Source organism: Rhyacophila brunnea, unplaced genomic scaffold, assembly GCF_057557595.1.
Source record: "Rhyacophila brunnea isolate RB1 unplaced genomic scaffold, BYU_Rbru_1.0 scaffold_2, whole genome shotgun sequence".
NCBI classification, from domain to species: domain Eukaryota; kingdom Metazoa; phylum Arthropoda; class Insecta; order Trichoptera; family Rhyacophilidae; genus Rhyacophila; species Rhyacophila brunnea.
The window spans coordinates 50,930,937-50,951,700 of NW_028232859.1; the positions used below are offsets into that span (position 1 = coordinate 50,930,937).

Consider the following 20,764-nt stretch of genomic DNA (forward strand, 5'->3'; position numbering starts at 1 on the left):
ATCTTCATTTTAGCCATTCTCGATTGACTGCTGGATAAAAGTTTCTTCTAGATGTTTATTTTCTTTTCAGTTATTAGTCATGCTTTGACATATTTTTAGCAAAACTTGATTATATCATCAATTAAGGTATTGCAGTACCTATTGAGTATCAATTTATTTTGCGATTTTTCCAGCAATGATCGGTTTTATTATGACATGTCTATTTCTACTTAAACCTATCCAAAATGTATTCATCTATTTATATCTATCTATGGTGAGGAGTGGAGGTAGGTTGTTAAGATTCGACGGAAATAGTACATACTAAACTTGGTCAATCATACTTAATTTGTTTTCAATTAACTAAGAATACAATTTCAGATGGTGTTGGTAAGTTTTTAAATTCAATTATACCCTGCCTGAGACAAACCATAACAGCTTAGATATCGACCGTGTTTAGGAAAAAGGGCGTATCCCACACAGATCAAATTTTACAGGATAAGCAAAAAACGTTTTTTGAATGATTTTGGTTCAATATTAATAAAAAAATAAGCACAGATATTGGGTGCATGATGATTGATGATTTGTTTTAATATCTTTTCGATCAACTAATAATTAAAGAAATTATACAGAAAAATCAATAAAATTGAGGGTAAATGCTTTTTTCTATAAATTAAAACTTAATTAAAGCTCAATTAAAACCTGAATTTAGGTAATAAATCGGCATTTGTGGCTTACTTCTTTTTTACTGAACGTGTATTTAGTTGTATACACTGTTAATATATAATAAAAGCACTTTTAGAAAAATTGAGGGTTACGCCCTTTTCCCTAAACACAGTCGATATGCTATGGGCGATCCGACATAATTAATAGTGCACACTTTTTCAGTCATAATTATTGTTTTCGTTGAATTAAGAATACAATATATTACAGATGATGTTGGTTAGCTTTTAAAATTCACGAAGCCCTGCCTAAACCAAACTATAATCGATAAAAAATATTTTTTTATCTATAAAATATCCGAAATAGTTTAATGGCATAATTTTACATCAACTATGGCTCGGATTAGGCAAGACTTAATTGAATTTTAAAAACTAACAAACACTATCCACATTTTAGTCTTAGCTAAATGAAAACAAGTACGTTTGACTGACAAAGTTGTGTGTGTACTATTTATTTCGAATAATAACAGCCTACATCTACCCTTTGCCACTGATACCTACGTATGTGGAATATTTTGTAATTATCGGAATAAATTTCAGGTTTCTTTCGCTAGGCTGTGATCAATATTTATTTAGATTTGTTAGAATGACATTCAAGAATGATTTAGTTTTGTGGAATGAAATTATATTATATAATTATAGGAGTAATAGGAGTATTATAGGAGTAATATTCAAATAATTTAAAATGGTGAAAAGTAATTCCATACGTTGACAATTTAATAAAGTTTTTTTTAACAATTCCTAATAACTCTAAAATATATATGTCATCAAACTAGTTGACGTAATATAATATTTTTTTTTCTTCTAAGATTCCCGCAGCGCTTTAAAATGCATATTATTTAGAAAACATTCCTATGTCAGTGCTTTATGGTTTTCTTAGTAAGATAAACCATAAATATCTGAATGCTAGATAACAATCTCGTTTAGTATTTTAATGCTTACTTATATGATTTGTGATTTGAATAAATGCATGGCATTTCAGACAACAATATGCTTTCTATTATGTCAGAGTTTCTGTAATATGTATTAATTGCTCATTTATATGGATAGGATGTCTTTTGTGAAAGTTGGATGGATATTTCATACTAAAAGCATTGCGAGATCTTTTCATTAAGAATCTATTTCAAAGTAATCATTTCAGAGATCGTTTTATATACTAACGATATAGTTATGTTAAAAATTAACTATTAAGTAATAATTATAATAGTTTTTTTAATAAAACAGTTTTTATAAGTAATCATAAATATATATTTTTCAAACTATTTAACAATTTGCCCATGCCTTGTATACTATAAAATTATAAATAGTTTTTAGCACACATGTCTGATGCTATAAACTATTCAATAATAATATTACGGGAATGAAAATATTAGCAGAAAAGAGTGCAGTGCCATACTTTATTATATGAAAATCATATTTTTTAAGGAAAATAGCAATTGTCATTAGTTTGAGAAAACTCTATAATCCGTATACCTAAAATATCTCAAGACAAATTCTGGCTTGTATTTGATATAAAAATAACTTAAAACACGTAACATTTTATAAATAAATACCTACTTTCATATATTTTATTGACAGTTTATAGCGTCACTTCAATACTACAACTAGATTACTCAAATTTGATCATTGTTAGGAAAATAAAATTAAAACTTTATATGGTTAACATAAATCTAGGCTATAATTATTATTAATTAAAATAAAAATGTTAAAGTGTGCTTGTCTAATTGGGTACACATAAATAATGTTGAAATGTATGAAAACTAATAATTGTGGATATACTATTTTATTTATTTAATGCATTTATGGTTTTAAAATTATCTAATATTTTCAAACACAAAATTAATACAGTTCCCATTAACTTCTGAGTTATCTAGTTTTATCATTTTGTGGAGAAGGAAATGAAAAAATCATATTCAATGATTATATCAAAGACAGTAAAAATCAAGTTATCTAGTTGAAGTATTGAGCTGACGATATGTATTGAAGACATTGGAAAATATCTTTGTTAAAAACTCTATTCAAAATCAATATTTTTAATGTTTCGATTAAGTATCTTGCATATACAGTATTAATATATTTTCTTAGCAAAAAGGTTGGCCATATAGTAATCAATATCTATCATGAGACTGAGTATTTTTTTTTGTTGAATTTACGCCCATAATAATTATTTAAATATGAAAATTTCGCAATATAAATATAAGAACAATGCCAAAAATTACCTTGAACGCATTTCGCGGACAATTCGATATTTTTCAATTTGGCACATTTTACCCCCTCTTTTACAAAAATGTTAAGCCTATTGTATAGAAAACGACATAAAAACTAACAGATCTTTATTAGATTCTAATATCGTGTCACTTACTGTACGTTGGTATTTTAGACTCGTCGGTTTTGCTGGACTTTATTTCATCGCATTGAAATTTATCATTACATCCGACAGCCAATGCTGTGTGCATTATTATTAGGCGACATTAGTTCACGATTGTCTCAATATCTGAACAAAGAGTATGACACTCCTTTCCAGTACCTGCAACCCTGTTCCTAGCTGATAATAAATTGACCTGCCAAACCTTAAGCGCAACGCATAAAATTTATCTAGGTTGATTGTTTATTGTGTACAGCTTACATTGTAAATTCACAAAATGACACATTTGACGTCTATATAGCAACGCAATAATTCTATAAGTAGCCTAATTCAATTTTATTGCTTTGTAAAATTTACGAATATCGGACACAATAAGTAATGTATAGATTGTAAACATTTAAACATTACATCCAGTAACTTATAAGTAGGGATTATAGACAGTAGACAGTCTTGCCAACTGTCAATGACAAAAATATGTCAGACGGGGTATGAAAACAATATATTTGGCAGGAAAAACGCAAGATTTTGTGAAAATAAAATTGCAAGTAAATTTACTTATTCTACTAAGAACAAAGTCAATACCTTTGCTTTTGTGTATCGAAAAAAAAAGTGCAAAATTCGAAAAAAATCAATACTTGTAAAAACCACACATTTTAACAGAAATATATTTCAACATTGACAAAAAATACCTCTATTGTATCAATGGCGTTCAAGTTTCGTTTCATGTTTGAAGACGAGAGTTTCTTTCTTGTAGGACAGGCATATAAATATAAAGAACATACCTTTTAGATGAATAATAATTATTAAATTGTTGTTTTATATACGTTATAAATACAAAAATATTACAGAGATACGAGACGTACTTACGTAAACTTACGTAAAACTCCACACAATTAAATATTTGTGGGAAACGATGTCTTTATAGTTATATTGTTTTTAAAATCAGAACAACATGACCATTTTTATGAGGGATGGACCTTTATGCTTTAAATAATAAATAATCAACTGTTAATTTGATATATTTGCATTACTTTGCTCCATTTTAACATAATATAATAACAACACATAATATAATAATAGATTTGGAAGTTATAGCTATATATAATGTAAAATGATTGCGTTTATCATATTTTATGTAAAATTTTCACAATAACACTTTTGTGGAATTTCGAAAAATACGCCTTATTGTATGTTTAGGAAGTCATATAGGTACTCTAAGCACTTTGTTATTGAATGTACGAAATTGTTGTGTATTAATATCCTAAAGAATATTTTAGAAATTATAGTAAATTAAGGAAAGTATCTATTTAACATTTTTATCTTGTTACAGCTCATTAATACCAATAGTTGGACAATATTTTCTTTTATACAAGTGTAAAATAATATACATTAAAAGAAAAATCTATTGATATGCCATATGAATTAGAGGAAAAAGAAAAGTACCTAATCAATATTCCATACAGTAATTAACACATTTTTTATGACAATATCGATAATTGCATGTTATTATTAACGAAAATATAACTATAATATATATAAGAGTAAATATATGTTCAATACCAAATTTGTTTTTATAAAAGACGTTTATTATGCAAAGGTATTCGGTATCAATTTTATTAAATAAATTTTTTAAAAGCAAATTATACTACTACCTTTGTATGAAAACTCTAGTTACATAAATATTGTAATACATAATATTATCTACTGTCTAGTTAACAACTACAATTATATGTTATTATTATATTTTTGTTTTATTGGGTAAGGACATAATTAATTTTAATTCTTTGGTTTTTTATATCAATATTTTGACTGGGTACGCAAGAGTAATGTTAGTGTTACTTAGTTGTGTTTTTTTTTTTTATAAAATATAACTATATAACAATTGTTTCATACCTAGTGGTGAATTGGTGGAATCAATATTATGTACTTTCTGTTATTTTTTTTTTGAATAAAATATTTTTTACGTCATGTGCATACGATGTTTATAATTAATTAAATAAATTAATAGGTAAATGATTTAAATAAGTAAACATTAAATAAATGTATCACATAAAAAAATAATTTCACCAAGAAAACACAGATTTAATTAAAATCTATAAAATTAAGTTATTAAAAAATTGCATGGGCGGGCATAATAGAAATATCATAGTAAAACTAATGCTTATTATTATGTAAGTATGTTATATTGAATACTTTAGAAGTGTGTTAGTATCGTAAATATAATATATCCTTATAAAGTAAAAGTAAAGGTTATTCAAATTAGGCAATGTGTTTTTTTTAATATGTATAGAACTGTCGATTCATTCATTCTTCGTATTGAATAAGTTCTATGACATCTGTAATCTGAAATCTTACAAGGACACGTCTATTGTCTCTGACAATACATTCTTGGGCACACAGCCTTTTCAATAAGCGGGATCAGAAAATAAAATGATATATTGTAAGCAATTACAGTAGTCAAAAATTTTTACGTGATAGATTTCTTCGTACCTTCAAATTTATTGAATTTTTATCCGATATGAAATATTATGAAGTACCTATTGAGAAAACCTTCAGAAAATAATAATATAATATGAACATAAATTCTCACGATGTACTAACGTATTATTGAAATGTTATTGTCAATACTGTGTATTTGATAGCACACAACAAGGAAATTATGTATGTCACTGTTAAATAGTGATACATACCTACCTTTAAGTCCACCGATAATAAAGCAGAACCGGAAATTGAAGGCAAAAAGTTATTATGATAGTCCGGGCTTATTGTACAGATTTATAAGTGAAATGAAGGTTTCCAGAAAATAGCCATAGTTTACCTATCTACCCCTCTTTAGATTTACTTAAGTGCACGATCCAAAAATTCCCCAATAAATTAGATAATGAACATTATTAATATCATGTACGTCATGGTTATTCGTTACGGCGATGATACAGGCATTGTTGTTGCTCTTTCCTAAACGTAGCCTTTGCTGTAGTAGAAAAAGCATATAATTAGATGAGGAATACATTTGAAACAATATATAACTTTTTGTGGTATCCAAATTTGGGACAATATTATGTAGGTATACGCATTGGCGGCTTAATCCGGAAAAACCTAGCAGGTCAATTTTGAATATATTATTTTAATTTGCCTTTTCGTTGTATACTGAAAAGACGTATTGCAAATTGACTTTTTATACATTATAGAATAAGTGCTAGAAATTGTTATAGGTCGGTACCTACTAACCCTTCAAAAAATGTCCGTTTTTCATAACGCCAACCCATCGTTAACCGAAATTGCACACAACGCGTTATAATTTTTTGTAAATCAGGTCCACTTTTCTTTCTTTGCTTTTTGAAAAATCATCAATCACACGATTATAAAAATTGTCTATTTTTCCCACATATTTTTTTTCAATACTGAGCATTGCAAGAGCGGTCAGTCTATCCTGGCCCTATTGCGTAGAAAAGTTTGTATTCTTTTGAGAGTGGAAAAACATCTTTCACTTTCAACTGTTGTCATTGGTATGACGCAAATAAATTGGAGAACTTTGATCGGCTCGGAAAATGTTTCGTTGAAATTATTGCTGAGTAAAAAATGTAGAAGAGAAACTGCACTAATAGCGCCATGCAAATCATCTCGTTGATAAAACACCAATAATTCATTTTTTAACTTGATTATGTTTATTTCTTCTAACAGTTTTACCAAATTTACTTGACGTGTGGGAAAATTATTTTTAAAATCAGTGTAATTTTCTTTATTGAACAAATCGGATATAATGAGATGATCGTTGGATGCAAATCGTGCTTCCATTTCCATTATAATTGTATCACAGACTTCAATTGCTACTGCGTGCGTACTAACTGCTTCACAAAAATGTTATAAATCACCAAAAACTCCTTATATATTATTAAAATAACCAAAGGCATTCGCCAAAACCTGTCAACGAATCCGAACCGCATACACAGTTGCGTCTTGAGACCAATTATCTAGTCAGTGTTATCATTCTGTTTCATTTAATTAGGTGAAAAAATCTTTTGTCTCACACTCGGGCATTGCCGATATTACAGTAATTCACGCACCGTTACAAGCTTTGATCTCGTATTTTGTGTTATATCGATCTCTGTCTTATGTATGAGAAACGAGAGAGAAAATTTTATAAAAATATTCAATTTGGGTCAATTTTCAGACTGCCGGCGAACACAATATTTTTGTTCGGGGAATTATCGCCCAAACAAAAAAAGCCCAATAGACTGGGTTGACACAATATCGCGCGCCCTATAATTTCAAATCCACCAATTATTATTAATATTATTATATATGACATTGCACATATTATTAATATTATTATGTCGATTGTAAGGTATTTATTTTGGCAGGTCAATGACCGAATGACCTATAGAGGGAGCCGCCAGTGGGTATACGGGTAATTTTCAGTAGGAATCATTTTTCAACATTATGGGAATGGAATTTGTTAATAACAAAAATAATGTGTTTTTTCAACTTATTCAATATTTTATTTTAAAAAAATGGAACAATAACAGTGTTATTAGATCTGACCATATCTACTACTATAAGAATGTGTTATTTTTTTGGCAATAAAAATGGAACATGAAAAGCCGCTACCAAGGAAATAGCCACCTGTATAAAAAATATAGTTCTCCCCTAAGATAGAAATAGTTAATCAATTTTTACTAATTAGCGATACGTAAAAGCCGCTTTTACATGTCCAGTTATTAATTTTATATCGCAAGCCTAAATTAAATAGTTCGTTACGAAGCCGACATACATGTCATCATCATCATCAGCCGGGGTCAATCCACTGCTGGGTGGAGGCCTCCCCAAGCTTCTTCCAACTCTCTCGATCCTGTGTCGTTCGCTGCCACGTATTTCCGCCGAACTTTACCAGTTCGTCAATCCAGCGGCTTTTAGGGCGACCCTGTGGCCGTTTTGTGCCCCTTGAGTACCACTGGATGACGGCATTTGTCCAGCGGCCGTCCTTTCGGCGAGCAATGTGCCTTGCCCATCTCCATTTTAGCTGTTTGGCAACACCTATTACATCGCGTACTCCTGTCTGCTTCCTAACCCATTCGTTTCTCTTACGGTCCATTCGTGTGATTCCCAACATACATGTATGGATAGGATATACATGTAATAATCTTAAATTACCAATTGTTAATTTCAAACATTTTAATATTTTAAATTTTGTTTATATTTAGACTGACATCGTATATATTTATACTAGTCACACTTTGAGACAAGAATTTATCTAGAATTATTGAGCTCGTAGCCGCCCCTTGGTATGGATGGCACACAAATTACACTGTAACAATCATACCACTAGCATTAAATGAGTAACACACTATAATATGTACGTTTTGTTGTCAAAACAAAACAATAAAGCGATAAAAATCGTCAGCATTTCATCAATCATACCTATATCAGTAGGGTCTGTTATGATTTGTTAATTGCGACTATATCTTTTTAATATATGTCCTGCATTTGTGTAAATTGGAAGGACAATGCATGAATCTTCACTCACTCACTCATTGAATCCGTCACAAAACGCACTACTATTGTCACTAGTCCTTTACTCGACATAGCCAACTATTATTGCACTCGAATCAAGTCTCTTAGTTTATTAATATAATCAATTTCTTGATCACATCGATCTCACCAGTACATTGTTACCCGCGATTATAAAATCATGCTGTCATCTTTATTAATGTATTATTGTATTAAACTTTCCTCTCAAAACGTCCAAAATCCAACGACTTTATATCCTCCACCTTCATCTACCCCCAAAATACAATAAGGGCCCGCATCCTTGTGAATCTGTTTCATAACAACGAGACATTGGGCTACGCTAACTGTAGGTCTATTGATCCATAGAATTAATTTAATTAAAAGCGAATTATAAGCTTGTACAATGTCATACAACGGTTAACTACATTAGTATACAATTGAATTGCTTAGATAGATATCTGAGGGGAAAGTATGAGTGGTGTTCAGTGATCGCCTCAATACGTAAACATTAGTAGGCTAGTTGTGTACTTACTACACTGAATCGATGTTTCCGCATTGTCAGATGTAATGCTGGTAGCCACTTCTGGTCAGTCCGAGTATGAAGTCTTTCTTTATTATGTTTTCGCAACGACTAATTATACCGAAGTTTGCAATCAACTTAACGACTTTGAAATGTAATTGAATTATACAGGTTTTGTATGCCGGGTCGACTGCAAAAGGAGAATTACTGTGCGTTTATTATTTTGTAGATATAATCGATGACATGTTTATGTTTTTATTACGGTGGAAAACCGATTTGTCAAAGACGTTCAATAAACCTTCTCAATGAAGACATAAATGAAAGTGAAGCTAATAAAAAAGTAACAATATAAAATATATTGACAGCAAAGCGTTTCGCATTGCAAATTCTCTTTTTGAAAACTTGTCAAAAATCAATTCTATAAATTAGTAAATGACACGATATGATTGTTTTTTATTCGCAACATTCATTACGTGTTAGACTTGTATCGGAACTAATGCAATCAAATCAATATTTTTCCAAATAATAGAAAGACAAATACACCGAATTATATTTTAGTATATCATCATAATCATCAGCCGGGGTCAATCCACTGCTGGATGAAGGCCTCCTCAAGCTTTCTCCAACTCTCTCGGTCCCGTGTCGTTCGCTGCCACGTATTTCCGCCGAACTTTACCAGTTTGTCAATCCAGCGGCTTTTAGGGCGACCCTGTGGCCGTTTCGTACCATTGGGTACCATTGGATGACGGCATTTGTCCAGCGGCCGTCGTTTCGGCGAGCAATGTGCCCCGCCCATCTCCATTTCAGCTGTTTGGCAACGTCTATTACATCGCGTACTCTTGTCTGCTTCCTAACCCATTCGTTTCTCTTACGGTCCTTTCGCGTGATGCCCAACATGCACCTTTCCATGCCTCGCTGTGTGACTCTTAGCCTTTGGACATCTCTCGTGTTGAGGGTCCACGTCTAGAATATTTAAATGAATAATCATAAGGAATCGAGTACGTGATACGTGTATAATAAAGTCTGTCAGAGATGGTGTTTTCAAATAAAATTTTATATTCGCACTTTTCCAATATAATTATTTTAGAGAATATTATTTTGTTCTATGACAACCAATAGTAAAAATTTAACCTCACCCAAAATTTGAAAAATCACGATCAAAATGTAGTAATTTACTGAGAAAAACACTTTTAGGAAATTTATACAACTAAATAAATGACTATAAATTAAAGTTTACTGATAATCGTTAATACCTATTAATGTAAATATAATAAAAAAAATAAGAAATGGGTATATGTCTTAGATTTATTCCACCTATGTATACTTGTGTATAAATTTTAATTTATACATCACACATTTCTTTACTTTTATAAATATAAATTTTGAACTGTATTAAGTATATAAAAAAAATAATAATGTCTTTTTTTAATTTCAGGTAAGATTTGAACGCCATTATTCGAATACATACTTATAATAACGAAGATTCTGAGATGTCATGGAAAGTAATCAAGATGTAAGTATTATTTATATAATTTATAATGTAGATGCAAAATATATAATATTATGTTTGTCAAGATTATTAAACAAATTCAAATTATTTATTTTACATATTATGATGAACATGATATTATAAATTCAAAGCGTAAATGACATGCCTTAAAAAAGTGACATAGGTATTGTTAATAATATTGAAATAAAATCACAGTAATTATATATCGTTTTGATAGTGGTATTACATAAAAAAAATGGAAAATATTCATATATATATTTCTCAAAATGTCGAAAAAGTAAAGCACCACAACAGAATTTACTAATAAAAAATGCTAGCATCCAAAAAATCGTAAATAAAACCCGTGTAAATAAATATGACTTCTATTGTGTAAAAGTTTGTTGGCAGAAAATTTCGGTGTAATGCAATTTATCACTATTCATGTGACACTAAAAATGACAGATTCAATTTGTTACTCTCCGAGTGATAAAAAACGTGATATTTGTACAATACATTCTTTAATAGATCTGTCATATTTTTGGCATTTTCTTTCCTACCGAATCAGCCCGTTGAGTATTGAAAGGTAACTACTGAGCAAGTAATTGAAATGATTAAAAACGCTGCATTATATTACTCGTATATATAAAATTATTTTTGTTGTTAAAATGTGATTATTATTTTTTTTATTCATTATTGAATATATACAAAATTTAAGAATCTTAAATTCTTTTAATTGAAAATATATAATTTAAAAATATGTACTGCAGAAAACATACACAAAATCTAGCCTTAGAGTTAGACCAGGTCTTATAAATTCGACTTCTTATTAAGCCGCATTTAAACCAAGCGAGCGAATGTTTGTTCTTCCCCCACTCCAGCGAAATTTTCTTGACGTAAACGCTTTTTGTTGAGCGAGCATAATAATTTCGCTGGAGTGGGGGAAGAGGGGAAGAACAAACATTCGCTCGCTTGGTCTAAATGCGGCTTTACACTCTCCTTAAATTATATTTTTATCATTAAAATGTAGTTTAATAAGTTTTCTCGAATGTTGTAGAATTTTTTTTATTGTATTTTTTATTTAATTTAAAAAATATCAAAAATTTATTTATTTATATAGAATTAAGCTTCGGTTTCGTATATAAAGTAACATGTATTATGGCAGACGTTCATTTAATTTTAAAATACCTCTAGGGCTTTTGATGACTTACCTTATTAAAAACTAACGATTGCTAACATGTGAATTCGAAGTGTATGGTTGCGCTCCAATGAAAATATATCATACTGTAAAAATATATAAATACAGTAAACAGTATTATTTTGTGTAAGTATATTTGAAAAATGTATAATCCAATGGGAAGGAATAAATAACTGTGGTTTGACCAAGTAGTGATCTAGAGATGGAGCTCTCATTGATTGGAAATCATCAAATAATCCACTTTGGTTGGGTGGGCTTTACTTAATCGGCATACTCAATGAGATTCTGTGAAAAAGTCGAAAGATTTTTTTTTGTTATTTATTAGCGCTCGGAAATTGAATGAGGCCAAAATCATCGATCATCATTTTACCAAGTAAATATTTATATTACGTAGCAATGCCCTTTTCTAAAGTTTTTTTTTTTTAATATTTACATTCTTGCAATTCTTTTGAAAACAGTATAAAATACTCACTATACACGTTGAAAAAAATATATGAATAATTGTGTCACTTTTCCATATTGTTTGATGTATCCTAGTCATCTAAGGCTGCGAGCACACGGCAAAGCGAAGTTTCGGATTCATCATTCAACAGAACATGACAAAACAGAACACCTGGAGAAAACCTGGCTGTTCTGTTTTATCATGTTCTGTATTGTTATTGTTGTCGAAGTCATGATGAATTGTTTGCAACCAGAAAGATTCACTTGAATGATTAATGCTTATTTGGACTATGTCTGCATTTGCGTATAGCTAACAAAAATCCGCATGAAAGTCATTAAAAATAATTTCTACACTATGAAAATATCATCAAATTAAAAAACGCTTTCGATATAATATAACAGAATTCTATTCCAAATCAAGCAATAGTGGAAAAAATAAATATAGGTAAAATGGTAAAAAAGAAATAAGTACTTAATAATTATGTAGGTAATGTTTACATATTATATTTTTATATTTTATTTATCTTAGTTCGCCACTGGCGACAAAAAAAAGGTTTTTTTTAATTCTTCGGATAGTGCAATAAATAAATTCTTACATAATAACACTAACGGTGAAAACAAAAAGTACTAATATCCATAATAGCTATAAGTTGGCGAACACAATAAGGCACATATTGTATGACATAATTTATTACTTTAGTCCGAAAAAATTTAAAAAATCTTCCTTTAGTGTCATCAAGAATTTCACAGTGGCGTTAATGCAATGGGGAAAACAGATATAATTTAATTAAAATATTTTATAGGGTTTTTGTATATAATTTGTTAGAACAATGTAATATATTATTATACCTATTGTATCTTTTATTAAATAAACATTTAAAACATATTATTCATAAACATTTGAAATATCTCCCCTTAAAATCTGTTCATATTTCCAATAGAATATTATTGCTTAGAATTCAATAGCTACATATTAAAAAGATAGCTATTGTAATGAGACTATATCAGGTAATTTCGTGTTAGTGTACCTACTAATATTTCAATCTATTTTTTATGAAAGGTGTTTTGAATTCATAACTACCAACTTTTTTTGAATATGTAATTGAATAATATGGTACTGTAGCGGCTAAATAGATAAATTATCAAAATTTTATTGTCAATTAATCGCAACTAATATATTATAACAAAAAAACAATAATTAATATAAATATACTTGTACCGATACAAGTACACAAGCACATACCTATCAATAGTAGTAGGTGGGTATTCATTATTCTCACTTCAATATATTATTATTAGTACCCGTTTCCATTTTAGTGTATCTATAGAAGATGACAGTGTCAACTAATAAAAAAATTAATTAAATAAGTACATACTACAAAATAAATAATAATAGTTTAGTTTACCGTATAGATATGGCGAGCCTTTCTTCTCGTGAAATACTTCTTCTCATAGCTGTGCTGTGTCACAACTTTTTATTATATTTTGTAAAACTGCTTACCTACCGAATGTATTAATAGTATTTACAACAGGTTTTTAGAATACTGCAAATATTCAAATTATTCAAAATATTATGTTTTTGTACTTAATCCTTTACTTAGTAGGTATCTAGGTAATAAGGTTTTTACCCTTTCTTCGTGTATTAACTTATAATCTTTTTTTATTGTATTAATAAATAATAATAGTACAAAACTTAAATCAATTAGAATTTAAATTCAAACTCCATCAAGTACCCTCGGTCGATAGTATTGATGATGATGGTATATAATAGGCTCAACAATAGGTAATTTTCAAAACGCTTTCGATATAAAACAGTCCAGCTCCAAAAGAAGCAATAGTGGGAAAATAAATGTAGGTATAATGCAATATTACGTACTGATTTTATATTGATTTATTTACCCTTGTACGCCACTGTAATGAAAGATAAATACTCTCGCAGCAGGGTGCAGTTTCAAAAAAAGGCGTTTATGAATCCCCTTGAAAACCGTGTTTTCTCTTGGACAGCATTGTCGAAATTTTGACGCATTTGACACGCATTTAAAACGCAATCGGCTCGCAAATAAAACGCAAATAAAACGCAAACGTCGTTTGGCGGATGAATCCGAAACTTCGCTTTGCCGTGTGCTCGCAGCCTAAGGTTAGGTAAAGTCCATACCATAAGTACCTACCAAATTTTTATGATTAACCAGGACAGTATGGTGTAGGTACTGCAATTTGATCGCCAATCTTTGAAGACATACGATAGAAAAATGAGAAGACGTATTTTTCATAAATAATAATTATTGATGTAGATTCTAAAATCATTGCATATCATAGATGTCATTATTTTTGTTATATTATGTTATAATTTCTATTATCAGCATTCTGATTAGGGAATCCAATCCCGAGCCAAAATTCTGATCCCGGGATTTCGGGATTACAATTTGACAATCCCGGGATCCCGGGACTGGTCCCGGGATTGACATTTTTTTTCCATTGTTAATATAAAATTTTTATATTTACAAATAACATTGATAAAATCGGTCAAAAATAAATCTAGTATAATTTATACTATTTAAGACATTTATTGTTAATATTGTATACGTTCAATCTTGGAAATACACAAGTTTAATGGAGTAAATAATATTGTAATATAAATAATAATGTGATATTAATATGAGATTGCTGTTTCTGATAGTAAAGACATAATGAATGGAATAGCGAGATTTAAAATAGTAAAGCAAATAATCATGGCGTACTTATGGCTTTTCCGCATCATAAATCTAATTTTTCGACCATGTCCGATCCTAATAGGATCATATAGACCTCCACAGAGTAGAGGTTTGTATTAACAGATTTTGTTTTTTTTTTATGAGAAATGGATGTCAGCCACTTGTTCAACCTGCGAAATCTAATTAGTCAGCCAAATATGAAACTGCCGTAAAACTTATGATATCACGGTAGAATTACTTTGTTAAAAGTGCGAAGCATTGTTTTTTCCAATCTTTCTCATTTTTAATAATTCATGTGAAAAAATAAAATGAATCGGCAACCTACACATGGGTATAAATCAAACTTCATTCAACTCAGTTTATTTCTAATGTAGCTATTTTTTATTAAAAGTATTTTTTCTGTTTAATTTTATTTTCCATAAAAATTGATAAAAAAATCAATACCGAAATCCCGGGATTATGTTTATCAATCCCGGGATTCATAGGTATTGAAAATAGCTCAGGATCCCGGGATTGGAATTCCTAATTCTGATGATAAGTATTATCATATATTATTTATATTAAAGTCGTATTGGTGTCTTTATATATAAGTATTACGTTTGTATACATTATGTGATAATTAATTCCAATTTTTAAATAAACTATTTCGATACTGAGTGTATGGTAAATTTAAAACATATTAATACACTTACTGTCATTTATATTTAAGACAAGGCTTATTTTATTAACTTATCGATAATTAAGTCTTTAATACTTAGTGTGATATATTATGATAATAATATTTCACATTCATGTAATATTCAATTCGCCACATGGGAAGTAGTACCGGGCAGCTAGTAACTTATATTATTGTTTTGATGAGTAATATTATGCTTTTATTAGTTCAACTGATAAATGAATTCCTCCCTTAGCAACTTCAAATCTTCTCGGTCCCTAGTTCTTTGCTAGCACGTACTCCCCCAAAATATCATCTATATATTTCGGCTAGGCGCTTTAATGAATTATTGTAATTTAATTTAATCTGTTAAAAAGAAAATACATATTAATGATTGAAATTTTACAGAATATTACATCATTTTTTATCACAGTATAATTTTATTTGACCTTATGATTAGCTTATCAATAATGTATGAATAATTTCATATACAAAAATTGTTATAGAATCTTGAAAAAATATTAATTTACTATTTTTAATTATTTTTGTGATACCTATGGGTATATAATTATCATACGTATATTATGTTTCTATCGACATGGCTTTGACTCTGTTATACATAGAATATGCGTTGAAATATTTTCAAGTGTGTACCCAGTACCCACATTGTAGGATATAGTTTTATTGGGTGGAATGGTGGTTACGACGTATTACCGCTGCGGAGGGTTTCATAATTTAATGACATTGTAACCTTATATCATCACGATTATCTAGCCATGCATGTCTATAAAATTTGATTTCAAAACGAAGACTTATCTTATGGCGAGTATCAAATTTCTCTGTTATAATGTCGTGTTGATAGTATATTACCAGCACTTATCCTGTATTCGCACAAACGGATTCTGTTATGAACAGTGTCGGCCCGTGTTTTCTTGGTGCCCAGAGCGTACGATATTTTGGTGTTCCCCTCCGCACTCCCACGCGGTATTATATAAATCCGTTTACAATCCTGGATGAGGGGGCTTTTAACAAATTGATTTCTTGAGAATGATACAGTTTTATAAATTTTAAAGAATCTTTAGTACATATAAAGAAATTTTTTAAACCTTTGCACGATGAAAATAATCTAAGTAGTGGAGTTTTGCATATACATATATTTATTTTTCTTATTTGTGATATGTATTTATGTTATGATTTTTCTAATTAGTATATAAACAATAACATATTAAAATATTAATTTGAAATGCGTGTTGGTAAAAATAAGTCAGTTTTATAAATAATAAAATAGGTAAGTACTTATTTATTCAAATATTAGAATTCATATCTTGAATATGATTTTAAAAATGTTTTTTATTAGCACATCGATACGCCATTAAAAACCAAGAACAAATAAAGCAAACAGGGTACACACCAATATTATTAATATTATTTGATTGGTAATAAATCTTGATCTCACGAAAAATGTGGTAGCCCTAGCTATGAATGCTACAAACTTACATAGGTATTCATTTTTTGTATCTTTATTTTTGTAAAGTGTAATTATATTTTCCAGGCGTTGTTATAAGGGTACACGAAAAACTGATCGCCACGGTAAATTGACGGCAGGCAATTATAAATTCTAGATAGTTTTCACAGTGTATTTGTTTTATTTATGGTTGCTGCATTATTAAGAAGTGGAATACACTGTTGCAATTCATTTAATTGTCTGTTAACTGGATTTATCTAAATTTAGGTATTTTAAAGCAGATTTTTCATCCGTAATAATTAAGTGTAATGTGCGATGAAACAAAATGGTCAAAATTGATTTCTCAGCGTCACATGGGGTAAAGTAATACTTTTTATTTAAAATAATATTTAAGGTCTAAGAATCTTATCAGTTCTCCCGGTATCATTTTTTACTTACTTATTCCACCCAGTCAAGCTTCAGTCTCCAAGCACGAAATTTAAAAATTTCCCTTAGTTTAGCATCATGTCCCACACCTTTTCTTCTGTTGCATAAATTATTTTCGTAGCGTCGGTGTAAGACACGACAGTATCGGCCACGGTTTATCTTATATCTGTGGTATATATTTCTTTCCACAGAAAGTTAAGTATTTCATAATGAATATAACACACATAAAATAACAAGTAAAACATAATATTTTATTCATTATTATATACATTAATATTATGTTTAATTAACGGAAGAGGTGATTTCTAGCATTTTGCAGGAACGACGCATTTGTTCTTGTTGTTGAGAATATGTCCCTTATTGCAGAAGCATCCTTCCACGCAATTGAGAGAGCAGGTCCTGTCACCAATTCTGTCTCCGCATCTTGGTGGGCAGGCACTTCCGCAGTACAAATAGGTCTCGTTAGGGTCAGCGCACTCGGTCACTTTAATTAAAAATAAATCATGGTTAATCCAATGATCAATGGATTTATCTAGATTCTGGATATACCCAAGTGATAAACGGAATTAAACGTTCTAAGAAAACTTTTTAGTTGAGTAAAATAACGAAATTATTTTATTTTAACAAGTTTCTTTCAAATATTTAAATAAATGAATGACCTACGAATCCAATATAGGTAACTATGACAATTGTGTTTATTGTATGGACTAAAAAATGACATGTTCTGTATAGAAAACCCACTTTACCTCACGTGTCTTGATAATAATAAATATATCTATGCAAGGATTTAGAACAGATCGATCAATGTCCGTATACATTTAAATTTTAGTTAATTATATAAGGTAAAGTAAATTATATTTTTTGCTATAAAGTGGAGGATACGGTAGCTGGTTACGCAATACTTGTCACTATGTTTTAATGAGAATCGCCCAGTTTTAATAAATTATACTCTACGTAGAGATAATTAATATGTAATTATAACTAATATTGCTATGGAAAATTTTATTTAAGTTGTCAACGTCTTATTAAATAAACGGAATCAGTCCTGTTGGTTAGATGAATATTATTGGTTAAAGTGAGTATATATTTAGATTCACTAGTTTAAATACATAATCTGAAATGTCTGTGAATTTTGGTAGTATATAAAATAAGTTTGATTGATTTTAGAACTTACACTTTTTTAATAAATACACTTGTTATTAGCAAACATTATAGGCATTTGTTTAAACTACTTATATAAATCATAAAACGATTATGTTTAAAATTTGTACGTCTGTAATTTTATTCTGAACAATGAAATATAGGTACATTGAAAATCATTACCGAAAATTAGTAATGCAGTTATTTTATATTTTTAATTAGAAACGTTCTTATATATTAATATAATGTTCATTGTATTATGAAAATACACGGTGAGATAGTATTTACTTTTTATATGTTTTAAACAAAATCACTTTCCAGATTATTTTTATCATGATCTAAATATTTGTATTTTACATAGTCAAAAAATATTGATTACACGAATAGAAGCAAACTACAACAGGGTAGGATTTTTTAAATATCATTTATAATAACGACACATTTAAAAAAGTTATGTGATATAAATATACGTGTTATTATTAATCTGCCGAGCCCATGCAATACAAAATTATTTGATGATATAGTCCATCAACAATATAAATATTCAGAAAATACTTTAACGATTTCACTTAAGATACATACAGATAAAATAAACCTACCTCTGGTGGTTCCAGCTTGAGTATTTTCGATGAAGAAGAAGTTCATCACCATGAAGATGAAGAAAACGAAAAAGAGGAACTTCATTTTGACTGGAAAATAAAATTAAAAAATACTTAAGTACTTATGAAAATCCTCTGAACAAAGAACACACAGATATGATCCAAAAATATAATAGAATAATAAACAACCGTAAGAGTCTCAAACAGTATAATATAAAGTATCACTGATTATTCAACGAGAAGTATATTTTGTCAAAACATATTAATTGTTAAATAAATAATATTTTTATGGATTAATTGATAATGTTTTAGCACAAAAATTAAAATTATTATTAACATACTAGATTTTGTATTTTAGAAGATGTGAATAAATAAACGGAAGCTGAGGACAAACTGATGTTTTTGACGCGATGCTCTTATTTATAAAGATTGGACTAATCAGTTGCGTAATAATTCCACCTACATATTCTCGAAAATACGATGTTATCTTCATTGGGTACTTCACTCCATGTTATGATCATTCTAATAATTAGTAGGTCTAGTACAGACTGAGACATGCAAAAATAACACTAAACTAATTAACAATCTAATCTATTTACCTAAGTATTAGAAATAATACTTTATAGTTATGGTATAGAAGACATGATAGTCAAAAGAAATATAAAAGTGAAGTTAATAGGCTTAACCTCTTCTTCTTAGTACATGTTCACTTATTACTTAAAGTAATTGGAAACCAATTGGCACTTCCAAGAATCTCTGATACTCTTCGCGTATTCTCGGGTCATTCCAGTATCTCATAGCTCCACCCTATACACCCTACGAATGATATATAGTGGTCATTAAAAATCGTTACTCTAAAATACCACCTTGAACTAAGTTACCTATCATTACCCTGAGAATGAAGTGGTGACGCTGTACCTGGCTCGGCCATGTTCTGTGAATGCCTGGAAAGAATTTTAACTTGCTTAGCCTGTTCTTCAAGCCAACTGGATTCTGGTATCCTGAAAGACTGCACTATTTATAGAGTATGTACGGTCTACTTACAATCTTACAAATTTAACTAAAGAACGGTCAAAAATGTAACTACGAACTATTATATGGACGCCATTTTGAAAACGTCATTCGAATGCCAGATTCTGTCAAGTTGAGAGTCTTGATTGGGTAGTTTTCGACATTTGCTCCCCCATCCATTCTTTAGATAAGTTTGTAGGTCTGTATGGGGTGCTGGTATGATATGACGCAAGAAGATGATTGACGGGTGACAGAGATTCTTGGAGGCGCCGTGTGGTGTTCATACGCTCCGATTAAGAAGCGGATATGGGCATAGAAGACGAAGTAGTTGTTACCATAGTTGGCTGAATAAACTTGATCGTAATAGATTACATTCTCGAACATTAATTTCGTGTACGCCAACTATCTTTAGAGGTTGATTTTATGACACTGTCAATATAGCATTAAAGGGCACAACGTTTGTTATGCCACTGCATATGCCATAGAAACGATGGTGGTTGGTAGTTTCATAGTCTGGCATATTATATTGTTACTTTTAGGT

At 29.7% G+C, this 20,764-nt stretch overlaps 2 protein-coding genes across 9 annotated transcripts in view; one reads left to right on the forward strand and one right to left on the reverse strand.

The window, feature by feature from the left end:
* grh (grainy head) overlaps positions 1 to 20,764 on the forward strand; it is a 562,310-nt gene that overhangs the window by 79,665 nt on the left and 461,881 nt on the right. The gene's annotated exons all lie outside the window — the stretch shown is intronic.
* On the reverse strand, positions 17,704 to 19,648 carry LOC147072485 (chymotrypsin inhibitor-like). The gene is made up of 3 exons (XM_085947275.1): positions 19,554 to 19,648; positions 19,213 to 19,302; positions 17,704 to 17,957 (listed from the first exon to the last, which is right to left on the reverse strand). The coding sequence occupies exons 2-3, from the start codon at positions 19,295 to 19,297 to the stop codon at positions 17,779 to 17,781; spliced, it is 264 nt and encodes an 87-aa protein (XP_085803401.1). The 5' UTR covers positions 19,298 to 19,302; positions 19,554 to 19,648; the 3' UTR covers positions 17,704 to 17,778.